The sequence below is a fragment of the Megalops cyprinoides genome, chromosome 19, assembly GCF_013368585.1.
Source record: "Megalops cyprinoides isolate fMegCyp1 chromosome 19, fMegCyp1.pri, whole genome shotgun sequence".
Taxonomy (NCBI): domain Eukaryota; kingdom Metazoa; phylum Chordata; class Actinopteri; order Elopiformes; family Megalopidae; genus Megalops; species Megalops cyprinoides.
In genome coordinates this window covers 5357817-5377113 of record NC_050601.1, presented here as the reverse complement: position 1 = coordinate 5377113, position 19297 = coordinate 5357817, and the positions used below count along the sequence as shown (strand labels likewise).

Genomic DNA, 19297 nt, shown 5'->3' with positions numbered 1-19297 from the left:
GCAACAGACTTTACCAGAGTCAGCTATAGCACTTTTTAAAAGAGCATGAATTTTACTGAATGGTGTGTGTGTGTGTGTGTGTGTGTGTGTGTGTGTGTATGTGTACACTTTTTTTTCTCTTAGCAGATCCTCTTATCTAGAGCAATGTACGGGATGATTACATTTAACAATACATTATCATTGTTGACATCAAGTGACAGAGCAAATTCAGAAATCATGTACAAAGGGCATCCAGTAGAACGACACAAAAAGTTACACAAATAAGGAAACCATCCATCACACTTGTGACAAGTGTCAAGATCAAGATGACAATACCGTTTCAGGTAACACCACCAAACTGGCGAGATGCACAGTAACATTACGTCTCAGTGAACTTTTCATTTGCCACTTATTAGTTTGGATATTTGGTGTGTTTTACATTATAAAAAGTTCTGGGAAGCTCCGCGCGTAGATTTTTCCGTCATTAAACTTTGTGTCCTAGAAAATGAGATTGAACCCTGATGTTTTTAGAAGAGAGAGATGTTTTCCGTCCTCCGTAGCAAACATCCAGGGTACCATGCACATTGTAACCGTGCAACGATTACCTTAAATTGCTTTTTGTCTGCTTATTTTCCTTTCTTCGTAATGGCTTTAGATGAATTGTATAAAAACGATCCATTTTAAGGTTGTGTGACTTGTGAAAAAAGAAACATATTTCGTTGTCTGTTGTTAAATACTAAGTATCTGTGCTGTATGTTTATACGGCTAGTACAGCCTATTGTTATTGTTATTATTGTAGAAATAATATGTTTTAGATGTTTATTTCAGTCATGATGTATGTGCACTTGTGCATCTCTGTCGACTTGCATTTTCTGAACTGGTTTGCGTCAACACGGAAACTGCCCAGTAATTCCTGTTAAACCAAAATTCGCTCGTTTACATTTCTTGTATGTGCGTGAGTGTGTCAAAGCGCAAGCACCCGGAAATAGGTTTTCTTCCTGTTTCCAAACTCAAATCCTTGATGTCCGGAACGTGGAAGCAGCCATTTATTACTGTACAGGACGAGGTAAGATAAACAAAATGTCCAACAAAATGGACAGAACAGGTGAATGCGGTCTTGTCGTCAATGCAGCGAGACGAAGTAGGCTATAGTGGACAGCTTTCGAGCGGCGTTGTTGAGAGCTAGTGTGTTGTGCACTCCCGATGTTCAGAAGCGATTTGTGGATGAAAACTATGTCCATATTGATTTTTCCCCTCAACTAACGATTTACATTTTGTGAAAATTTACGTTTTTTCCATCAATCAGCTTTGAACGTTGAATATAAAGGGGTCGTGGACGGATGTAATCTCGTCCAGGTTGTTGGAGCAGCTCTAGCCAGCAAGCTGAACAACTTCACCAGTAACATGAATGACTTGCATCTTTGATGGTTTAGCTACCTTGTAACTTCAGGTTAGAGTGCCGGATCTGTGTGTACGCGTTATACTGCAATAATTAATAGAGTAATATCGCGCTTTTAATAGCTTTAGAGGTAAATGCCTGTCCACATCGACTAATCCATTCAGTGTGCGCAACGTTTAAAAAACGCACAAGAAAATTGCAGTCTAATTTTTATCATGCTGTTTATCAAATTTCATTGCTCTCGCCACCACCCCGTTTTTTTTTTTAAATTGAAAATCTCCTTTTTCAGAACAGTCGACTCTTACATAGGACTAAAAAAACCTTAACTATAAACAGGTGGACAGGATTGACAACATTGCTCTCTGAAGGTCATTAACATACTTTTAACCTCGTGGTGACCCTAACTTTGAGCCCTACCCCTTACCATTATAACATTACGATAGTCAACAGTTCCTGTCCTCGGAATATTCTCTCAATGTCCCCTGATCCCTTGACATTCGACAGCGCATGTTCGATTGCTTATGCTAGTATTTCGCTAATATGACCCTTCCCCCAAATCTGGAGAGCTGAGCTTGTGATCACCTGTGTGTGATTATGCGCCTGCTTCTATTTAAGGACGTTGCGGTGTAGTTGAGCAAATACTGATCAACAGTTGTAGCCACTTTTGTACTTGTCCACTTCTTTTTCAATATGTAAGTATAATGTGTCAGCTGTTAGCAGTCATTTTTGATTATAATTTATTGTTTGTGCCTAAATCCTGTAAATAGACCCATACAATGTAAGTTTGCTACATTCACTGGGCATTAAATGTTGTGGCAACTTTTTTTCCTCAGCAATACATTGTGCAGGTTCATCTGTGTGTGTTTTTTTTTAACACGTCTCCATCTGCGCTGTGGTCGGTGTCCCACTCTCTCTGTCAGGGGTGTAGAGATGGAGGGTCAGAGCGTGGTTATCGACAGGCTGCGGACATCGTTCCGCTCGGGGGTCACCGTTCCGGAGTCCTTTCGCTTGGCACAGCTGGAGGCTCTCTTTTCTCTCATCAAGGAGAACGAGACGCAGATCCTCCAGGCCCTGCACCAGGACCTCGCCAAGGTAGGGGCGTCCAACCAGCCCCCTACCCACTTTCTCTTACCCCGGGGGAGGGGGAGGGAGGGTTCACACTGGACTGTTGTGTGACACAACATTTTATTATTTAATTCCCAAAAATATGATCATATACATTTATCTCAAGGTAACGCTTTTCAGTTGTTTAGTACTAGACCCCCCCTCCCCCCTCCCCCCTGCCTTCTCCCATGACCCCCAACGACTCTCCTCCTCCCTCAGCCCAAGTTTGAGGCGGTGCTGTCAGAGATCGACATGGTGACGAATGAGCTCTGCTTCGCCATCAACAACCTCCGGACCTGGATGCAGCCTGAGTACGTGGGAAAAAATCTGGTAAGGCCTCTCTGTGGTTCTGTTTATTTAAAGCTGCGGAAGTCTGCCTCACAGATTCCTGTTAATGTTGTCATTACACACACACACACACACACACACACACACACATAAACTGCCCAAACTGCTCTGTCAAGGACGTTGCTCAATGCCAACTGACTCGACTGGAACCCTTCCAAGTGTGGTGACATGAGACAATGTTAATGCTCTGGCAATGTACAGAAATGTCTCAACCTGTATTTCTACTTCAATAAGGAAAGCATTCCCCCCTATCAATCAATCAAACTTTATTTGTTGTAATGCATTTTTACAATCGCCCCCGCCCCCTCTACCCCCTCTCTCTTTATTAGGCAACCAAGCTGGATGATTGTTTTGTCCGTAGAGAGCCCCTAGGGGTGGTGCTGATTATTGGGGCATGGAATTACCCTCTTCAGCTCATTCTGTTACCCCTGGTTGGGGCAATAGCTGCAGGTATCCTTTAGTACACATTTAATAATTGCACCTAACGTGCTTATTTCTTAAAATCTGGAACAATCCATCATGTTGAACGTCATTGATTAGGTAACTGTGCCGTTGTGAAACCATCTGAAATCAGCCAGGCTACAGAGAAGCTTTTGGCCGAGCTCATCCCCAAGTACCTGTCTCAGGTAAGTGTGCGCTTGTGTTTGCACGTGCTCACCTGCACTGGTTTTGTGCGCTTCGTACTTTTTTAAAATGCTGGTCTCTGTCGTTGACTTCTTTATTCCCCCCTCTGAGTTGTTTGACCCTGTAGCCTGAACTGAGAATCTATACCAGTGCTGTTTTGGATGGGATGGCCAAGGTCATCGTCTGTCTTTGTCTCTGAAGGAGTGTTATGCAGTGGTGTGTGGTGGAGCAGAAGAAACCAAGACGTTACTGGAGCATAGATTCGATCATATCTTCTACACAGGTATGGAACCATGCTGTCTAAGCCAACAAATGTTTCCTGACCTATTATACCGGTGTGTTTGTATACACCATAGGGATGTTGAGGAGTGTACTGTGTGAAAGCTACGTTGCATGGACCTTTATCTGTAGCAGTTGGGTCCTTTGAGTCAGCAGTATTATTTCCAGCATGGCAGTGGTAATATATTTAATGGCACCCTTTTTAGTGGGTTCTGAGAATATCTTAAAATTAACTTGTCACATGTCACTGTACACACCTCTTGTAAGAATCATATTGATTTTGAAGAATCATATCGAGGACAATGTGATCCTTTTAGATGGGTGAACCAAAAGAACCTGCAAGACTTGGAAAAGAACGAGTCACTTTTAGACTGAAATTTCAGATTCTTAACATCCTCAACATAACTTTTTCTTAGCTTATTATGCATTGTTCATGCAACTGAGTCCAGAAAGATTACTGCAAGTATTTTAAACTTTGTATAGAAGTGTTTGTCCCAGTGTTTGATCAATATATGCTGCTAATTCTGATATCAGAAATTGTAAACTGAGTGCACTGTACTTTACATCATTTGTACAGAGTTGTTGGTTGTGATTTCCTCTCTGCTGTGGGTTTTGATACTGGAGGCTGGACCTGTGTTTTTTTTTCCCCTGTTTTCCCCCTCTCTCAGGGTCCCAGGTGGTGGCCCGGAGCATCCTCCAGGCTGCAGCGATACACCTCACCCCAGTCACACTGGAGCTGGGAGGGAAGTGTCCTTGCCTGATCTATGGCAGGCTGGACATCAAGGCTGCTGCTAGGAGACTGGTCTGGGCCAAGTTTTTCAACGCGGGGCAGAGCTGTGTGGCCCCAGACTACGTCCTTTGTACCCCTCTGACTCGGGACGCCCTAATCCCTGCCATCCGGGAGGCCCTCGAAACTTTCTACACCCCCCAGCCCCGGCAGTGTCCCGATATGGGCCGCATAGTGACAGACAAGCACTGGACCAGGCTGACTGAAATGCTGAAGAGATCCACCGGGACAGTAGCGATAGGAGGGGAGAGCGACAAGGAAGAGAAGTACATTGGTAAGTACGGTGGTGAAAATGGTTATATTTTTACAGCGTCTTGCGTGTGTAATGAATAAAATGTGTTCCACTAAGAGTTAAATAAGCTCATAACTGGCCATTTAGCTGAAAAGGTTAAATGGGTGAAAATGGCTTTCACTTGATGGTATTAAGCTAATGACACAACTGGGGAGTAAAATCGAATTGGTTCGGTCACCAGCATTTATAAGTTGAAAGGAATAAGAGAGGTTGAGAAGCTTTGCTATGAATACATTGTTTGGAAGGGAGGGGTCTGTTGCCTGGTGGTGTCGAGAATGGATTCCCTTCATTTTCCTCGGGCAGAGCCTACAGTGCTGGTTGACGTCAAGGAGACAGATTCACTCATGGAGGAAGAGATATTTGGCCCCATTCTGCCAATTCTCACCATCGAGACCCTGGAGGAAGGGATCGACTTCATCAACCGCAGAGAGAAGCCCCTGGCCCTGTACGTCTTCTCTGATGAGCCTCCGGTATGAGCCACAAATCCTTCATTCAGCAAGGCTGCTTAACCCATGAAGCCCATCTCATCTGATGAGTTAGAAGTGTAATTGGGGAATTGGGCAGCTTCTGTTCCCTTGTAATAAACCCCAAAGAGTCATAACTGCAGAATGCAGTCGAAACCTCGCCTCTGAAGGGGAATTCCTCAAGGGAAAAGGTCTGTGCCGCTGCAGGGAACGGGAGTGCTCGAAACTACGCCTCTCGTTATGAAGGTACTGAATTGGTCATGCCGGAGTTGGGATATATATACCTTTTTATTCCCCGAGAGGCACCTTGTGTCTCACCTGGTATTCCTGTTCTTAGGGGGTCCCCTGGAAGAGAGGGTGGCCTGGAACCATAAGACCATGTCGGTCTTGTTTATGTGACATTAAAAATTTCATCTGGATTGACTGACTTCGTTATCAGCCAGTGAGCATTATTTGAGGCTTTTGTGGGATTGAATCTTTTGATCCGTCTTGTTTTTTCCCAGATTTAGAATATAACCTTATGATGTTTGGTTTCTTCTTTTCTGCCAACTTCGTATGTAACCTCTGCAATATTAAAAGCTATGCTGCATTACAGAAACCTGTACAAGCTTTAGGTGTGCTGTTTTAACTGTGTAGTTTAGCCTGTACAATGGAGTGAAATAACAAGTCTCTGGTATGATTTCTTATTTCCTGTTAGGTGGTTACCAAAGTTCTTGAGAACTCCAGCAGTGGGGGGTTCTGCTCAAATGATGGTATAGTCCACATGACCCTGCCAGGGCTACCCTTTGGAGGAGTAGGTGAGTTGGTGTATCTGTGTGTGTGCGCTTCCTTGGTGTTCTAATAAGAGGCTTATTTTATATAAATCTGCAAATGAAGAGCAGCATTTTTATTGAACTTACACCAAAAACTGGTTATCACTAATTGCACTGTGCGCTCCTCATTCCTCCCTGGTTTTGCTGAGGAATTTTGGTCATGGTTTAAACCACTGACCCTAAGGAATTCCACTACTGGAACTTTTGGTATGACATTCCATGACAGAACTCTACACAATAGTCTGCCATCTGGCTTGCTTGCCACCTATATAGCATCATTACTTCTTTCTTAGTGGGTATCAAAACAAAAAAAAATCACCCTGTCAGTCAGACCTGTATTAACCTCCCAGCCCTCCCTCTCTCTCCCTCCACCGCCCCACCCCAGGGGCCAGCGGGATGGGCAGCTACCACGGCCGCTGGGGGTTCGAAACGTTCAGCCACCGGCGCGCCTGCATGCTGCGGGGGTGGGGCCTGGAGCGCGTCAACGTGCTGCGCTACCCGCCTTACCAAGAGAGCAGCTTGGGCTGGCTACGCTGGGCCACCGGCGCCAAGAAGGGCTGGGCCGGATGCTCCGTCATGTGACCCCGCACACCGGGCTATCCCGCCACTGGTCTCTCTACGGGCGGTGTATCTGTCTCTGTTAGCCTGCTGGGTTTACTGACTAACCACGTTTTGCCACATGGCAGCTCGGTGCCATACCCTCATGCTGGCCACAATCATGATTGCTTTATTGGTCTTAGCAAAATGCAAATTTTAGATCTGGTTTTTATTCACATTGGGGAAGTGGTGCTCTAAATATTATCTACTTGCTGCTCATTAATTTTAGCTTTCTGTTATGATTAAATAATTGATTCATTACCAGTGCAATTTTTTCCACACCTTTGTTCAGCAGTAACACCAGTTCGGTTTTTGTGTGCCATTACTAAAAGGGTGAGTTTCTTTCTACACACTGCATCTAATCATAGCAGTAGACTTACACTAATTTAAGTAACTAATTTATACCTCTTGACTTGGCTTTTAAATTTCTTGTTCTGGCTCACTTCCCTGTTGGAATCGTGCTTTTATGTAATCGTTCACATGGACACCTTTTTACACTTTGTAGGTTGTCCATGTGGCAAACTGTGATTGACAAGTGCTTCATTGATTTATGACGCAAGGGCATTGTAGCTGGTAATATTGTAATAATGAACAAAAACGCTATATAATGCTGTGTTGGTGGACCAAAGGCAAAGCTGGCTATCATGTAAGATCAGTATTTATTAAGAGCCATGAAAGTTACCTTCAGTCCATCTCTGCACTGGGTGCTACAGTGCACAGCATGGTTGCACAGATCCAGTGAAAACTCCTTCATGCGATTTGTGAATACAGTGCTGGTAGCATCCACTTCAGGGCAAGGACTCATGAGGAGAAGATGACTCTTTGGAAAGTAATGGACTCTTAACATGTTCTGTTTTATGGTATTCGCTTTTTTATGTCTGTTGTAAATAACATTTTAACTAATAAAATTTACTGTTGTTCAATATTGGCATTTATTGCATTCATTCTGTATGTCACATGCCATCAGACCCTGGGTGCTGTAGTAGCTCACTGCAACAGTATGTGTGTGTGTGTGTGTGTGTATATATGTGTGTGTATATATATATGTGTGTGTGTGTGTGTATGTGTATGTATATATATATATATATATATATATAAAATTAGGCTCATCTGAGCGTGACATCCGTCCACCCTCGCACAGGAGTGCAGGGTGTGGTGGATGCAATCCGCCGATCCACTCGCACTGACTCACGCTGACTGACGAGTCACGGGGTTACTGACAAAGGCCACGAGGACACCCTGCCGACACACCCGTTCCTACCCTGGCAGAACAAAGCAAATTCATTCTGCCGTGACTGTGAGCAGATGACAGGGCTGGTTTCACACCTGAGCCGTAGGGCTCAGCCTGCTCTCAGATTGAGCACCTCGCTGACTAATCCACTCGGGAGCCCCTCTGCTCTATAGCTTTCACTGGGGTCTCGCTGATTTCTCAGACTTCCTGTCTCCTCTGCCTGTCATCCCGATTGTCCTGCGTCTCCCTGCCTCTCTTGAAATCCTCATGCTTTTCCTTTTCTAATTTAAGGTATCACCCCTACATGTCCCATTTTTGCTCATTTGCACCCTACACTTTAAACTGCTTTCCTTTCTGCAGTTTAGTCAGGTGTATTTTCTTGTCCTGTACCCGTGCACACCTCAAGAAAGTCATTTGGTTTTTTTTAGCAGTTGGCATTGTGTGTTTCCAGTCTTGCTGCAGTTATAGCCTCACCTCTCATTTCAGAGACAAAATGAGTGATGACAAATGCCAGAGTCCAAGACGTTACACACCCACGTGGCAAGAAAATCCAAAATCAGCTTCATATAAGACGGTTCTTTTAATTGCATCTTTTTAAAATGTCAGCAAAAGGACACCAATTGTGGAAAGTCACATTTACACTTTAAACTCATTCATTACCACAGTAAAGTTGGTTGTATTAATACTGACACATGGGGTCCTGTCAGTGTGGATAACGGAGGTTTTTATATTGCCATGGGCAATACTCATACTATTCAAACTGCCTCTACGGCTAGTCTTACATTTTTTTACCTTTCTGTCCTTCAATTTCCTGGCCACTGCGAAAGAGTGTTACAGCAAAGGGTTCCTCATTTCACTATGTAATGAGCCTTTTGTTTTCAGTACTGCTGCACATCTGAAACAATATTCCAGTCAACACTTTACAGGTAAAATTCACATCTGATGACACCACATTTGAGTTTTCATTTCAGTGCTGCTGGCTTTGATCCCAGAAATGTTTTCAGTACAGAGGTATGGACATTGTGAGCTCTCCAGGGCTGGTTTAGGGTTCGGGCTTGTAGGAAGAGGGTGGGTTGGCCCCCGCGGATCCCTGTTCAGGGGCCACGGGGTCAGAGGTCGAGGAAGGGCCAGCAGCCGTGGGGGTTTCTTTCTGCACCAGCTCGGGCTCATCCTGGCCGGCCTGAGGGGGGTGAACCAGCACCTTGTCAATGATGCCAAAATCCTGGGCTTCCATTGGGCTCATGTAACGATCTCTCTCCATCACGCCCTCTGGTGGATGGAAAAGGAAGAGAAGTGCCAAAAAAAAAAATAAAATAAAATAATTACAAACTCACAAGTACATCGGCAATAACCTCACATGCTTAAAATCTTTGCACATGTTATTTCCTTTCATGCCACTTCTCCCAGACTACACAGACGATCTCCACAATACATTACCAATTGTTTCCAGGGGCTGGCCTGTATGTTTGCAGTAGATGTTGTTGATCTGTCTCTTCAGTTTAAGGATTTCCTCAGCTTGAATGGCAATGTCTGTGGCTTGACCCTGAAAGCACAGCAGCACATTTTAACAATTAGCTTTTACCAAGTACTGCCAGCTGGGTTCCATGTTCCCAGAACTGCGTAACTTCCAAAATGTAACTGACAGTAGTTTTACTGACAGCCTCAGTACCTTAAGGCTTACAACAGCCTCCCTTCTCATACACATTCTACCCAAAGAGGATCCTCTCCTAGGCCCACCCCCTCCATCTCTCTCCATCCCAAGGCCCAGTTTCAGCTCCCCTGCCCTGGGCCTTTGCTCCCCTTCCTCACCCTGGCTCCCCCGGAAGGCTGGTGCACCATGATCCTGGCGTTGGGCAGAGAGTGTCTCATGCCATTGGTGCCCGCAGCCAGCAGCAGACTGCCCATGCTGGCTGCCTGGCCCACGCACCAGGTGGAGATGGGGTTAAGGATGTACTGCATGGTGTCGTAGATGGCCAATCCCGCCGTCACCACACCCCCTGGCACAGAGGGGGAGTCGCAATTAAAACAGACCTGCATCATGCCGCACACAATGTCCACCAGAGGGCGGAAAAACCCTCACACTGAGATATACTGGTTGGCCTGTAATAAACTGAGAAAAAACCTTCTGAACGAGAAAAATACCCAGAACATCATTGTTTTATTTTCTACCTCTTCTAGATCATATTTCAGACTTTTTTTTTTCTTGGTAACTCCATCTGATATGCTCTCGTTTGTGTGCTGTTCATAATCCAATCTTCAATTTAACCGAGACCTGAAACCCTGCCAAGTACACCCCCCCCCCCCCCCCCCCCCCAACAATCTGACCCTCCCCTGCCTCACCTGGGCTGTTGATGTACATGTGAATGGGTTTGTTGTTGCTCTCTGACTGTAGGAAGAGCAGCTGAGCAATAACCAGACTGGCCACAGAGTCATCGATCTGAGAGAGAAGAGAGATATAATCACACAGGATAATCAGTGACAGTACTGTATACAGTCACACTTAAGCTCGGGTTTGGAATGGCAAAACTCAGGAAAGAGTTCAGAAACACTGACACAAAGCAGGCTAGAGTGAACAAATACTAGCTACAGTGATATTCACACTGACATCCAGCAAAGTCAGTATCCAGTCTCCATTCTACTGGTTCCTTAACTGGGTTCTGAGTTTTTCTTTGGAAAAACTAATACTGACTGAATTTTATGTAATGTCTTATTTAAGTATTTTGATACTGCTGCAGTGTTTCCACAATGTGCCGTTTGGATTTTATGACATTTTCCCACGTGTGAAATAATACACGGCCAACAGGAGCACACATACCTCGTTCTACCCTCGCATGCTATTATCGCATCAGTGGCCTTGATCCTATTCAAGTGAATTAGGAACAGTACTAGCGCCAACCTGGCAACCCTGCAAGCTGGTAATGGCAAGCATAACATTTCTGGCTGAATACTGGTTACATAATTTATAATCACTTCAGGACCCACTTCTGTGTTAAACACCCCCTTCTCTCAAAAAACATCCTGCCAGTTAGCCTTTTTAATTAGTGCCTTTATGTCTGACCACCAGGGAGGCAAATGCATTTTATGAGCACTATTTTATACTGTAGAGCATAAATTTAGGATGGTGTTTCTGAGAAAAAAAATGGTTGTATTTTCTTATTATACGTATATTATTATTTACCATTTTAAGCACGTTAACAATACAATGATAGAAAGCGCTCACGCTAAGTTTAGCCTCGCTGGCATGTAACCCCAGCATATGCCTGATAAGCACGGTTACAGTGGGGGGAAAAAAAACACAGTTACTGAATGACTTACAGGTCCCATCACACAGATTATCCTCTCCCTCAGCAACCTGGAGTATATGTCGTAGGCACGCTCCCCCCGGCCCTGCGGAGTGACAGGGACAAAGGGGTTTGGTGCATCTGCCACCGATTATTACATTAAACCGCAAAACACAGCAGTAACAGGCCAGGGTGAGATGAACTAAAAGTCACATTCTTTTGAAATATCGTCCACTGTATATTCTCAGGACCTTCGTGAGGTCTGGAACTGAATTTTATAGTATACTGCACACAGGACATGAGTATGTAAAAATCAGTGTGATTTAAACAGGACCATGTTTCAGAGTCAGGTGCTTGCCAAGAGAGTGACACGACTGCAATTACAAAGTGCATGAGAAGTAACACAGACAATAATAATTATTTAAGTGGGAGGCTACATTCATTTAGAAGAAGAATATGTTATCGTGCGTAAAAAAAAAAACAATGATGTTAAAATGTAACCAACTGTATGTTCATGCATGGTCTCTGGAAACACCACCCCGCCACCCCTCTCACCGTCTGTTCCACTACGATAGGGATGAGGGGAGTCCTCCACGCTGCGCTGAGGTGCACGGTCCGTGTGCCCCTCACCGCCGAAAGCCCACACTGTAACACCCTCTGAAAGACAGACACAGTTCAGGAGGGAAGGGTGGTTGTGTATCGGCGAAGAGGAGCAACGAGGACAGGAGATGGAATGAAGGGTACAGCCTACGTATCTAGTTAACAATGTTACATCATCTTGTGTAGTAGGAGTAGGCTCGCTAGCTAGCTCGTTAGCTGCCTTCTTCTCCAGCAGCAATCGTTTGAAAAAGACACGTTATCTCATCGCCCCTATCATTAAGTTTTCAGAACTGAGGTTCACGGGATTTGCAATCACTTCGAGGAAAATGGCAATGACTACTCCGTGGCAACCTATGTTACTAGTTCTAGCTGGTTTCATTATTTAACCCTGAGTAAGGGCTTCACCCTAGAAATACACAATCATGGTTAGGCAACTGACCTTCAACGATTCGACTTTTTGCACAAACACTTCATGCTAACTAGTTAGCTACGCTGAGAGGATTTACTTATTGCACTACAGCTAACTATCTACGTTAGATAATTACATCTAGCTAGGTGGTTAACCAGTCAGTTAAACCATTCTGGTAAACACTAGCTAGTAGTAACAAGGTGATGTTGGCAATAGCATTATATAACCACCTATACACTTAGATTATTCAAGCTGCTCAGCTAAACTGTTAAACAAGTTCGTTGCTATGTATACTTTAACATTTGCTCACAAAACAAGTAGCAAGCTAGTCAGGTAGTGTTGCAATGGTGTGGGTTGGACACATGCCACTGCAGTTTAAATATCCGTTCAAGTAGTGATATACTCCCCTAGTCAGCTAGCTATCATGTTTAAAAGACACCGCTTTTAAGTTTTTCTTTAAAGACATGTTTGGCTTTCATACTCACTCGTATGAGCATTGCGAGTCTGTTGAATGTGAGGAATTCCCTACGTATGACCCCAAATCATCCGGAACTGATCTCTCTCTGACCTTTCCTCCGAAGCAAAAGAAGCGTGCTTCATTGTCATGTGACAAGTTGACGTACAGCAATGGTGAAAACATTATTCTTCTTTCCACTAGATGGCAGTGATGTGCAGGGTACTTATGAGGCTGAATTTCGCGTTTTTGCAAAGTAATGAGCTAATGTGTCTTAATATAACGCATGAACCTGGCTATAAAAATAGGTACCATAGAGAAAATTCATAAGTCGCAGATTTGCCTCAAAAGCAGTTTTGTAATAAGTATAAAATGTTGACTATTATCTGATTTTATCAGTTGTGAGGAAGGCACTTCGTACACGAGATTGAATTTAGGAATGTAACTCAGAGAACCTCGTGACATTTTCACACAGTTCTTATGAATACACAAATAAAAGAAAGGGAAACACATGATTCAGGCCTCTAATGAAAGGCGCGAGGCAGTGGTTAAATTATTACAGAGTCATAGTAGAGGAGAAAGCGGGGGACGGCTGGGGGTAGACCACTACATGTATATATTATAGCTATATTTATATAAGAAAGAAACGACTTTAAGGATAACGAAAACAACCCGATTTTGCAATCCACTGAGTTCTATTTGGCCAGGTCGTTACACTTGTATAATAACAGCTTTGGTTCAGTTTTCATTTTACGTTCACGACCAGATTTAGTAAATGTAGTGCATAAAATGTCGTGCATTTTAAATCACATTTTCAGAGAAAACTGACACGCTCATTTGCGATCATGATAATATCCTTTCGTCGAGTGTCCGCCGGTAATGTGATGGGGAAATGAAACGCGTCCGACCTACAACCAATTGAAAAAAGTTTTTTTTTTTTTTTTGAGAAAGTGAATGCTGCTGCGGTTCCAGTCAGGGGAAGAGAGGGGGAGTGTGTGAGTCGCAGAGGGATCTACGGAAACTTTCGTTTTCACGGTCCACAGAGAGACACTTTTCCCTCACCGTCAGTTGCCGTCATGTCAAACAACAGCGCAAGTAGCAGTAACTTGGCTATAGCACAAAAAGCCGTCAAGCAGCTGCGTCTTGAAGCGAGTGTCCGCCGAATCAAGGTAAAAAAAATATCCAGAGAAACATGGGAAAATATCTTGGAGCAGGGTGTGACTGGTGTCGGACTTGCATGATTCGTCTCTTTGGCCACAACCCATGGTCAATAATTAACCTACTATGCACCGGCGTCATAATTTATCTAAATCTTAGAATATGGACGAATTGTCTGTTACGTATTGCATTTGTGGTTGGCCATTTGGTTACTTTGTTTTCCGTGGGAATTTTGTACCATTGCGATGCACAGATTTGTGTTTTTAGAGGGCTAAATAAAACGGTGCACATGACAACATTTATAAAATGCTGTTATGTACTTTCAGGGTAGCCGATTCGCGAGCTTCACTTTAATTTAATTTATGTGACGCTGTCACAGGGTAAGCAGCAGCCCCGTCCGATCGCCTGGCAACAGACGAAGCCGACAGTGGAAACTTTTGTGCCTAAAACTTTGATCCGAGTTACTGCGCCGTTCCGCTTTTACGCGTTTGATTGTGGGACTGTTTTGAAGAGCGTATGTTTTATTATGTAGACTCTATTTTTTTTAATTTGTCATCGTTATGTGTTGACTGAGCCACAGAGTTACATATGCAGATATATGTAAGGGATGCGATGTATTGTAAAGAATGTACTTGCATTTTTTTCTCTATGACTTCCTGATAGGTATGTACTGTAAACTACCCGCTGGCTATTTCCGCGCGACGGCAAACAGTGGGGTTCTTTGTCGATTGTGTGGTTTGTGGGTATGTGACAGTAGCCGATTGTAAACTGGGTATTTTCTCTGAACTCGGGAGGGAAATCCAGGTCTAAAAATGTCGTTGCCAATTGAGTGAACACAAAAGTTTGCGTAACTCTGCTACCCTTTAGGTATACAACGTCGCGTTGAAGCAAGAAGTACATGCACGAACAATGCACGTACATTGCATTGCTCCGAAGCACCGTGACGTGATTTGTATGTCGGCCAAGACAGAGCGATACCTTGCCCAATTTTTTGGTTATATTTTGTATGCACTGTCGCGAGAACACATAAAATTTTCAGTAGTACTGCGTGAAACTAAGGGTAATGTCGTAAAATCTGGCACGGATTTGTGGATATCACCTTTGGCGAGTGGAATCTTGACAGTAGATGAGTTTTAATTTAGTCTAATAGGGTGATGGTCAGCAGGTGACGGTATTTGTCATATATTTCAAGTGAAAAAACCCGAATAGTTGCATATTTCTGTTGTTCTCTTTGTGACAAACATTTTGTTATGCTTCATTTAGTATTAAAGAAGAATGCCTCGAAAACTTTGTTCGGCGACTTGTTAGTCATCATTTCTATTTATATCCTTCATGTCTTAAGCATTGCTGCAAAATAAAGGCCTTATTGTAGGCTATTTTCAAAATAACAGTGAAATTCAAAGAAACCCCATAGGCATGAAATGCAGCCCAGAGATTAGGATATAAATAAATATTTAACAAACTGAGTGTGTCATAGTGTTCTTGGTAATCTTGGAATCTGCATAGACTGTGGAGCTGACTATATCCCAGGGGTAGCCAGCACTTTGCTTGTCCAAAGCAGAAATGAGAAAAGGCAGCCACTGACTGTAACACTGGAAAGAGAGTTGTGGAAGTAACATTTTAAAATTGGATTAGTATATTTAGAGACTAGCTACCAAGTCAGTGAAAGATGACAAATAATGGGCCAAATGACAATTTTCAATGAATAATATTTAGCAGCCTTTGTGGAAAAATCAAGAGAATGGGCAATCAAATTTTACTTATATTATTATTTGTCAGAACACAGAAACCTATAGTACCAGAAATGGTCCAAAGACTTCACTCTTTACAGAGGTGTAAAAGTAATCCATAAACAGCTTCTCATTCTGTGATTGCTAGCTCAGTACCTAAGAAATGTACACATAGGACCACATAAGTGAAATATGTGAGTTTTGTTGCACTGATTTTATGTCATAAATATGAACCTTGCCAAATTGGGAAGTCCTGTAGGTTGCACAAATCTGTGTCACTTCCATCCAGTAAGCCACTATACTGCTGTGTCAGTCTGCATGGTCTGTCAGTATCACTTTGAAGGTGCTTCCATGCTAGAGTTTTAGTTCAACAGGAGCTGTTGAAGTGCAGTGGGTCATCTTGTCTCGCCTGCTTGACAAGTTAAATTTTTGCTGGGATTTGTCTGGCTGGTATGTCCTTGTGATGTGAGACCCGATAACTGTTTGTACTGTGTCAGAGTGAAGCAAATTCCTCAAGACAAGACATTACATTATTGACATTTATCAGACACTCTTATCCAGAACGGCTTACATCGAGTACAGTTTTTTTTTTTTTACAATGTTATCCATTTATACAGCTGGATATTTGCTGAGGCAATTGTGGGTTAAGTACCTTGCCCAAGGGTACAGCAGCAGTGCCCCTGTGGGGAATCAAACTGGTGACCTTTCAGTTATGAGTCTTGCTCCTTAACCACTGTGCTACACTGACGCCCCACAAGACATCAGGTGCTCCGTATTTTAACACTGCGATCCCACTAACAAACACTGATTTCGGACGCAAGCGAAGCCATTGTCAAAGCCAGTTTGGAAGCCTCGTTAACGTGCCGTTTCAACTTGCTCACTCACAGTGCAATCCCAGCATGCTCTGCTCAGTGTGCATCATCAATGTGACCACCCCATCGTCACTTTAAACGCGTGTCGCCCCAGGTGTCCCAGGCCGCCACTGACCTGAAGACCTTCTGCCAGCAGAATGCACACAAGGACCCTCTGCTCATGGGGGTCCCTTCCAGTGACAACCCCTTCCGGCCCCCCAAATCCTGCTCTCTCTTCTGAGGTACACCTCCTACGCTACAGTGTCACCCGCTCTCGTGGCTCCGCCCATTCATTCACTGGTATCATCCCAGTCCCATTACACATTAAGACCTTGGTAAAAATATGTTTTTAATTACTACTTATACATCTTTAATCATACATTACACCATCAGGAACATGATGTTATTTATTTGTAATAAAGTGTATTAACTGCAGTAACTGCAGTGCATTGTGATAACTGACATTGAGCAATATGTTGGGTGGTGTGGGAAAAAAAACTTATAGCGGGTCACTCTTTTTTTTTTTTTTTTTTTTACAAATGCTGTATAAATCACCAATGTCATGCTCATGAAGGTGTCATGCTTTCATGAAGAGCCCCTGAGGGAAGATGTAATGTAAAATTTAACCAAACACTCTATATGTACCTCTCCCATTTATTTTACACTCTTTTCTCTTATGCCTGTCGGTCTTAGAAATTTCACAGTGTCCTTCTTGTAACTGCAGAGTTTAGAGTTACACGTTTTCACTCAGGGGTTCCTCAGTAACGCAGGAGTTATGATTCCATTACATGGCAGAGTGAACTCAGTCAAAAAGCAGCACACATCGTCAGCTTTTACTGCTACATAATTCTTTCTGATTGGTCATTTTTATAAGACTTACTGTATAATTAATTCATTAAAATATTAAAGATTTTGTCACCTTGTGACAGTCACAGTTTCTCAGTTTAATGGAAATATAGCCTTTTCCAACAGCGAGACTTGGTTTATGTGAATGTTCACATTGATTTTCACTGTGCTGGAGCCGCTCCTGCCTTAGTATTGACGAACTGTTGCAATGCCTCTGGCAAAGAGCTCATTTCAAAGCTCCCTTCTTGTGGGTTAACAACTTCCATGATGCAGATTCAGTTGTTCTCTCAGCAGGTGGCGCCAGTGAGGCCCAGGAAATGCCTGGGAGCATTTCTCTGTCTGCCTCTCCACTGTCCCTCGCTCTGCTCTCCGTTCATACATTCAAAATCTCTCTTCCTGAAGAAGTGGCCCAGCGTCGGGAGGATCCTCCGCACAGCCCACACCTACATCGAAGGACATTACCGCGATCCCCCTCATACGCTGCAATGTGTCAAACTGGATCACAGTCCACTCAGAGCAACTGCATGTCCAGTAATTTAATATCTCTGGTTTGTTTTCACGCCTGATCCTTTAAGGGTCCTAGTAACACTCACCTCCTTGTTTCTTGTGCACTATACTGTAATTGTCAAGGGTACGTCTGTGTCATGTGCAATCGGTTCCACAACAGGAACTCACCTCAGGCAGTGAAGAAGCCGATAACTGTTAGGAGGGAGTCTAGACATTGTGAGCCTAGCCCCCCCCCCAAAAAAAAAGAACCATTGTGACATGGACACTAAGTTGATATATAACCGTACAACACAATGTTGCCTTTTAACCAGAACATAGTTTATCTCAGAGCAGCAAGTAAGGTATAAAGATGACTGTTTCCCTGAAAGAGTCTGTATTTTTATGACTGACCTAAGTGTGGGTCAGTGTATATGTTGCGTTGGGTTTTTTTTTTGTATTTGTTGTTTATCACACAGTTAGGCTTGTTCTTACAGTCTGAGGAAATAGTGTTCGCATTGTATTGTAAAACCATTGCTCTGTCTCAAAAGATGCACAAACACTAAATACAACCAGCTAATGGAACGGATTAATAAGGCCACTCTGATTGGACAATACAGCAAGTTGTATACACCTGCAATCCAAAATCAAAAATAAAAACCTAGAGGGATATGGTACTTTGAGGTGCACAACAGGGCTTATTAAAGGTAATTCAAGGTATCTGTCAGACTAATGGCACTCAACCCACTGAGCAATTATTGTACTGTCCCCCTGCCACCATTATTATTAGTAGTAGAGCTATTAGTAGTATTTATTGGCTTAGTTCTAATAAGGATGGGCTCTCATAATGACAAAATGCTATAAAGTTCTTGGGAGCTGGAGATAGCCTTTGATTTGTTATCTGACAACGGTACACAAACCCGTAAACACTGCTAACTTTAACTCTGAAGAGCTACTTGTACACTCCCTCACTCCCCACACCCCTTTCATAAAAAAGAAACATAGGTACACATTTATATAATAATATGTAATATTCATAGCATATGTAATGACACTGGCAGTGTTACACATAGACTGAGACCATGTGGGTACCCTACATGAGAACTGCTTTTTGGAAGTTGAGATGGTTTGGCAAAGGCCAGATTGTCCACCTAGTATTGTTCTTGTTGGTCACTGAGTATGAATACTTTGTCCTGTTACTTAACATTTCTCTACCTCCTCTATCATAATATTTTACCATGTTTCTGCTTTTCCAATCCTGCCACCATTTTCTGGTTCATCATAAACTCTGCTGCTCTTTCTGTCACCTCTGTTCATGATTTTCTTCCCAGAAACCATCTCTCTCTGTCAGCTTCCATTTACAGTTGGATGTAACCTAATTACACATGTTGAAAAATGCGTCAGACTTTTTAATCACTGGAGAAATTACAAAAAATATACCAGATTTGTGCAGATTAGCTGAAAACATGTTTAATAAACATCTACAAATCTGTACAAATACTTCCATTTCTGTATGAATATTTTTTTAAGAATTGTCACTTTCTGTGTATGGAAGGTGCCTCTGCAAGT

The 19297-nt window shown here is 43.1% G+C and overlaps 3 protein-coding genes across 6 annotated transcripts; 2 read left to right on the top strand and 1 right to left on the bottom strand.

Annotated features, from left to right (window-relative positions):
• The first annotated feature begins 945 nt into the window (after window positions 1-945).
• On the top strand, window positions 946-6797 carry aldh3b1 (aldehyde dehydrogenase 3 family, member B1). 3 transcript variants are annotated; one of them, XM_036553343.1, is made up of 10 exons: window positions 946-1045; window positions 2307-2470; window positions 2702-2812; window positions 3160-3280; window positions 3371-3456; window positions 3656-3737; window positions 4402-4794; window positions 5116-5282; window positions 5974-6073; window positions 6474-6797. In XM_036553343.1, the coding sequence occupies exons 2-10, from the start codon at window positions 2309-2311 to the stop codon at window positions 6668-6670; spliced, it is 1419 nt and encodes a 472-aa protein (XP_036409236.1). In that variant the 5' UTR covers window positions 946-1045; window positions 2307-2308; the 3' UTR covers window positions 6671-6797. The 3 variants fall into 3 exon arrangements, with proteins under 3 accessions (XP_036409236.1, XP_036409235.1, XP_036409234.1); XM_036553342.1 differs by having other exon boundaries at window positions 2299-2470; XM_036553341.1 differs by lacking the exon at window positions 946-1045 and adding an exon at window positions 1710-2070 and having other exon boundaries at window positions 2299-2470.
• A 1684-nt stretch (window positions 6798-8481) lies between these two features.
• LOC118794992 (caseinolytic mitochondrial matrix peptidase proteolytic subunit) lies at window positions 8482-12768 on the bottom strand. Its single transcript, XM_036553308.1, has 7 exons — window positions 12692-12768; window positions 11753-11854; window positions 11232-11303; window positions 10257-10353; window positions 9726-9913; window positions 9354-9459; window positions 8482-9185 (listed from the first exon to the last, which is right to left on the bottom strand). Exons 1-7 carry the CDS (start codon window positions 12701-12703, stop codon window positions 8959-8961), a joined length of 804 nt encoding a protein of 267 aa, XP_036409201.1. The 5' UTR covers window positions 12704-12768; the 3' UTR covers window positions 8482-8958.
• An 882-nt stretch (window positions 12769-13650) lies between these two features.
• On the top strand, window positions 13651-19165 carry si:dkey-204f11.64 (uncharacterized protein LOC100537752 homolog). Of its 2 annotated transcripts, none has more exons than XM_036552573.1 (3): window positions 13651-13829; window positions 16515-16641; window positions 17540-19165. In XM_036552573.1, exons 1-2 carry the CDS (start codon window positions 13737-13739, stop codon window positions 16638-16640), a joined length of 219 nt encoding a protein of 72 aa, XP_036408466.1. In that variant the 5' UTR covers window positions 13651-13736; the 3' UTR covers window position 16641; window positions 17540-19165. The 2 variants fall into 2 exon arrangements, with proteins under 2 accessions (XP_036408466.1, XP_036408467.1); XM_036552574.1 differs by having other exon boundaries at window positions 17537-19165.
• Window positions 19166-19297: the final 132 nt, after the last annotated feature.